The sequence below is a fragment of the Glossina fuscipes genome, unplaced genomic scaffold, assembly GCF_014805625.2.
Source record: "Glossina fuscipes isolate IAEA_lab_2018 unplaced genomic scaffold, Yale_Gfus_2 170, whole genome shotgun sequence".
Lineage (NCBI taxonomy): Eukaryota > Metazoa > Arthropoda > Insecta > Diptera > Glossinidae > Glossina > Glossina fuscipes.
The window spans coordinates 1-5,176 of NW_023998513.1; the positions used below are offsets into that span (position 1 = coordinate 1).

General features: G+C 37.0%; 1 protein-coding gene across 1 annotated transcript; it reads left to right on the forward strand.

Moving 5' to 3' along the window:
- Positions 1-3: 3 nt before the first annotated feature.
- LOC119641670 (insulin-like growth factor 1 receptor) lies at positions 4-5,166 on the forward strand (the record flags this gene model as incomplete). The annotated part of the gene is made up of 1 exon (XM_038040454.1): positions 4-5,166. A coding segment is annotated over one exon (1,233 nt), but the record flags the coding sequence as incomplete, so codon positions are not given.
- Positions 5,167-5,176: the final 10 nt, after the last annotated feature.

A 5,176-nucleotide genomic window follows, 5' to 3' on the forward strand; every position in this document is an offset into this window, starting at 1 on the left:
CACTCTGCGAAAATAATGAAAAATTTTGGAATTGATATATTTTCGCCTTCCCGTAGCATTGCTAACACTTTGGATAAATGGGAGTTACCTAAGGAAAATGTGGTAATCAATCGACGTTTGGGTGAAGGTGCTTTTGGAACCGTCTACGGTGGTGAAGCGTTAATTAATTCTGAAAACTGGACAGCTGTGGCGGTGAAAACCTTAAAGGTTGGCGCTTCTACTGAAGATCGCTTAGATTTTCTCTCCGAGGCTGAAGCCATGAAACGTTTTAATCACAAAAATATTGTAAAACTTTTGGGAGTTTGCTTGCAATCAGAGCCTATTTACACTATAATGGAATATATGCTGTATGGTGATTTAAAAACATATTTGCTTGCCCGTCGGCATTTGGTAAGCGAAACTATTTCTGATGATTCGGATATATCTAGCAAACGTCTTACAATGTTTGCATTAAATATTTCGCATGGCTTGGATTATTTGGCTCAACAGAAATACGTACACCGTGATATAGCTTGCCGTAACTGTTTGGTAAATGCAAAACGAGTTGTCAAAATCGGTGATTTCGGCATGGTTCGTCCGACTTACGAAAGTGATTATTATCGTTTTAATCATAAAGGTATGTTACCTGTACGCTGGATGGCACCTGAATCTTTGGCATTGGGCATGTTTACACCATTTTCTGATGTTTGGGGTTTTGGAGTAGTACTCTTTGAAATCATAACTTTTGGCTCCTTTCCATATCAGGGTTTAACGAATGGTGAAGTTTTGCAGTTTGTAAAAAATGGTAAGACCCTGAGAATGCCAGCTGACGCGAAGCCACAATTAAAGGGCCTTATAAGAGCCTGTTGGAATCGTAATCCCAAAAAAAGACCAGCGGCATCTGAAATTGTTAAATATATAACCAATTACCCTCGCCTGCTAACACCTTGTCTGGATTTCCCCAGTGCTTGCATAGAAATGGCGGACGCGGGAAGTGACCAGCTCGAATTTCTGCCCAACTCTCTTCAGTTTTCTTCACAAGGAAGTTACTCAAGCCTCGATATAGCAGAGCAAGCTACAAGAGCTGAAAAGATAAAGGACAGCGGTTTTGTTGATGACGATAATTTGCCAGAAATTATTAGCGATTCTTCTAATGATCCGAGTTCGTATTCGCCCACGACAGTGGATGGGTATAGCGTCATGTCGCCTTTGCTTGTGCCTCATGTCAGCTGCGGTATAAGTGAAGCGCACACTTAAATATTAAAAAAATCACTTTAAAATACGCAGTAACGGCTTCGTAGCTGCGAGAACGGAGAGCGCCCGACGCACGTTTAGTGACAATTTTCACAGGTGCATTTAATTAGTGGCAACAAATTTTGAAAGATTCAGTTCCTATAGATGATGTTAGTCTAAGCACTTGGTTTTAATTTCAGTTTGTATTTAAATTTGTAATGAAATGTACATACGATCTACTCGCATTCGAGTCTGGTGCAATCATAATGACAATTTTGTCAATGACAATGATTGAAAAGCAAGCGGAAAGCTTTATTTTTTCCTCGCGAGACAAATGTTGCATATTCATGATATATTTTTTATTGACCTCAACGATCGAGGCGATCGGAACTGCTCTCAATTCTAATAGATAATCACGTAAAAGATATTCCACTCAAAATTCATATCAGGCAAAATCGCCAATGTATAGTTAAAATTTTCAATGCAAATTTTCGAAGCTTTTGCAATTACTTATCGTAGAAGTGATTGAGACCGAGCCATATTATAATTTTTCCCTGCGGAATATAGCCAATGGCACATTTGTTCATTTCCCACTGGTACTGCAAAATACTTGTATTTTCATAGCCTAATTAAAGCAAACATGATGGAGTTCAGTTTGGTTTTCCGGATTGTTTCGAGTTTTTGCTTTATAAAAATGGCGCTGTTTTGGGATAAAATTGTAGAAAAGTACTTAAGCGACACTGAGTGTTTCCAAGCTAGATCTTGAACTATTGTAATGATTTTCGATATTGAAGAACACCAAATCCTCGCAAGCTTTATAGAAAAAAAAGTTCATAACCCGAGTATTTGTAATGACTATAAAAAATCGACTTCAATGTCAATCCAAAACTTTCAAAACTGCATGATTGTATTCACTTGGGTTGTCTGGATAAAGTAATATTTTTATGACGTTTGTGGCCTTGTGCAGATTTAAAATTTTGGATTTGTTTTCAAGCTGCGCAGCCTTTTCTTACAAATATATTTGGTTTGTGAAAGTTATACTCTAAGCCCTTAAGCAATAAATTGCATTTTACATTTTTATTTACTCCTTGCTTAATTGTCTCGCCACGTTCTATTTATTGTAGGCCTTCAATCTTCCAATTTTTACATTTCATTTTTCTTTCAGTTTTGTAATTAGGTTTGATGAAACCAGAGTTTAATTTTTATATTGACGAAGATTTTCAAGAATTGTTGAGTGTATGGATTTCGAAGCTTTCGAATCTTATTAGAGTGTATTCATGAATATTTATTTTTTGTTTACAGAGGGTGTAGGAAATCCAATGGAAACATTTTTGTATATTGCGGCTCCAGAAGATACCTCTACTGCATTGATTTTTTCCAGGTTTTGTCACTCACTTCTTCTTCGAAATTACATACTTGACTTATATTTTTCTCTGTGTTTGCCTTAACATATGCTTAGCAGATAATACAAATGTTTCGTAGTTATTTGTTGTAATGGATTTATTCCGTTAGTCGGGAATCGAATCTCGATAGACCGTTTCTGGCATATTGTGGAATTGGGATAATTACTGCAATATTATTATACTGAAGAACAACAGCTCTTCGATGTTTCTGTAACCACTGAAGTGTGTGATTAAGTCCGGCTTGGTCTTTGCTAGAATGTCTGGCTTGATTATTGTTAGTTTGCTAGAGAAAATCACTTCTCCAAGCATAAAATAATGGTTATTACATCGTGTGTCCGACCGTACGCGTGATGACTGACAGATCTAAGCAGTTTTTTTAGGCGTTTCTTTAACAAGCATATGCTTTTATACAATGAAGGATATTGCATACTTGGTTCTTACCAACGGCTCCGAATTCAAAAGTATCACTGTGCCGATGCATTATCCCTTGGTGTTAGTGAAGAGAACAATCACATAGGGAATCGACGATCGATATAGAGCTTGTTACTAAAATGGAATGCTTTTCTGTGACAAGAATGATAGTTTTGATGATGTTTTTTTTTCCGCGCTTCTGCGCGCGCGCTATGATCTTCAGCTTCGCTGTAAGAGTGCAAACTCAAGACAAACAATGCTGAATGAAAGCGGCAATTAGTTCCAAATTGACTAAGGTTTGCATTTGCAGTACGGCACTAGTTGCTGTCGTTGTTGAAAAATCGTCCAACTTCACAGGGCTTTTGTATAGATGTTGACGTATAAATGACTCATGTCTTTGATTATATCTATAGATATTTAGAATTGATGATATTTGTTCCGAAGAGTATTTCGCATTGCAGTATTAAATGCGAGTGGTCGTTTGAACCACTACCGCTCTAGGAAGCTTGTCATGTCTTTAGCTGGTATCTTTAAGAAAACTATTTTCGCTACGTTTCCTGTTTCCAATTTTTTTTAAACAATTTTTACTCTTTCTGTTACAATTTATAGCTACTGTATAGTTTATGGCTAATATTGTCTTGATGAATAGTTTTGTTTTACAGGCCTACAAAAGGGACCTGAATTTTAGCACTTTATCTTCTCATTACTTTTGCCGATGACCGACACATTTGACCGAGTAACTTTTCTTTGCATTCCCTTGTGTGGAAACAAAACGGACGGGTCCCAACTGGTGCATAGAGTACAATATAGAGTAAGACATATCTGTTTGTGTCTATCAAGCGGCCATTGATTTGAAGTCTTGCATCCTTTACCAAATATTTAGTCCTAAGTTTTGTCTCCGTAAATTTTCAGTAACATTTCGTTGATCTGAAAAATTGTTTGACTTATTTTGGAGTGTTTGTTGTCAAAAGACTAAGCACGAATCCAGCCTTGCCAGGATTTGGGATTATTTACCCTTGAATGATTCTGTGCCCTCGGAAGTCGATTTTGACGAATTCCCATTTGTCTAGCTGAGTTTTCAGATTAGCTTTTTCGGCTTTCAATAGAAAAATGTTGCCGATACCTTTGATACCTCGCTTTGGAAGGGAGTTGTGAATGTTGTACAAGGTACATATGATTTCCATCGTCATCAGATGGAAAGGCATTGTTACGAATTGATATATCTCAATTGTGGCGAAACATGGTTTCCTGGATTTCGGTTTAATAGCTAAGCTAAATTAATTGTAGTGAATAATTTCTTGATTGTTCAGTCAATCAAACACCAGTCTGTCCTTTTTTTTCGTTTACGTCTGCCTGCTTCTTAACTATCCGTATTGGACCAGAGTACGTTAACTTGCTATGTCAAGTTACTTCGTTATGCAATATGTCTTATATTTGGTAAAGGTATGAATTTGTGAAAATAGGCACAACGTCTGTTGTTTTTACGTCGTATTTGACCGCATTTGTGTGTGTGAATGTTATTGGTGGTGGTGAGCTAGCTAGCTTGCTAGAATATTTTGTGTTCTTTTTTTTATCATTTCTAGAATCTCTGCCTTTTCGTATGTCGCATGTCGTTCGATAAGCAATACGAAGTTTCTCGTAGTGATCACAATCATGCTTGCTTCTGTAGCACGTATGTTATTGATGCTGAGGGAAAGTTACGTGCCATGGCTTTTCTTGTCATACACTGATCGTTAATGATTAATTTATTTTTCGGATAATTTTTTACGAATCCGTATTTTTTAAGGACTCGCTTCCTAGACATAAAAAAGTTGTGAAATGTGCAGTCTACTAACTCTAACTCTGCAATCCCACATTTTAGAACATCGAGATACTCGACAGGCGGTTGCTATTCTGATCTTATTTGGAAGTTTCTTAAGGTTCAAGGATTACGAATTGATTTTCCACAGGTCCAGTGTTATGTGTTTGTTCAAAATGCGATGGGTCAGTAATTTTTGCAATGAAGATATGAATTACTAGTGAGCTGTTGGCTGGTAGGTTATAAGAAGTTGCGCTAATTCAGGTTTACCGAATTGGCTGTTGTTACTAATTCTACCGAAATTTTCTTGGCTGTTATTACTGTGAATGTTTCGGCTACAATTGCTAGTGTT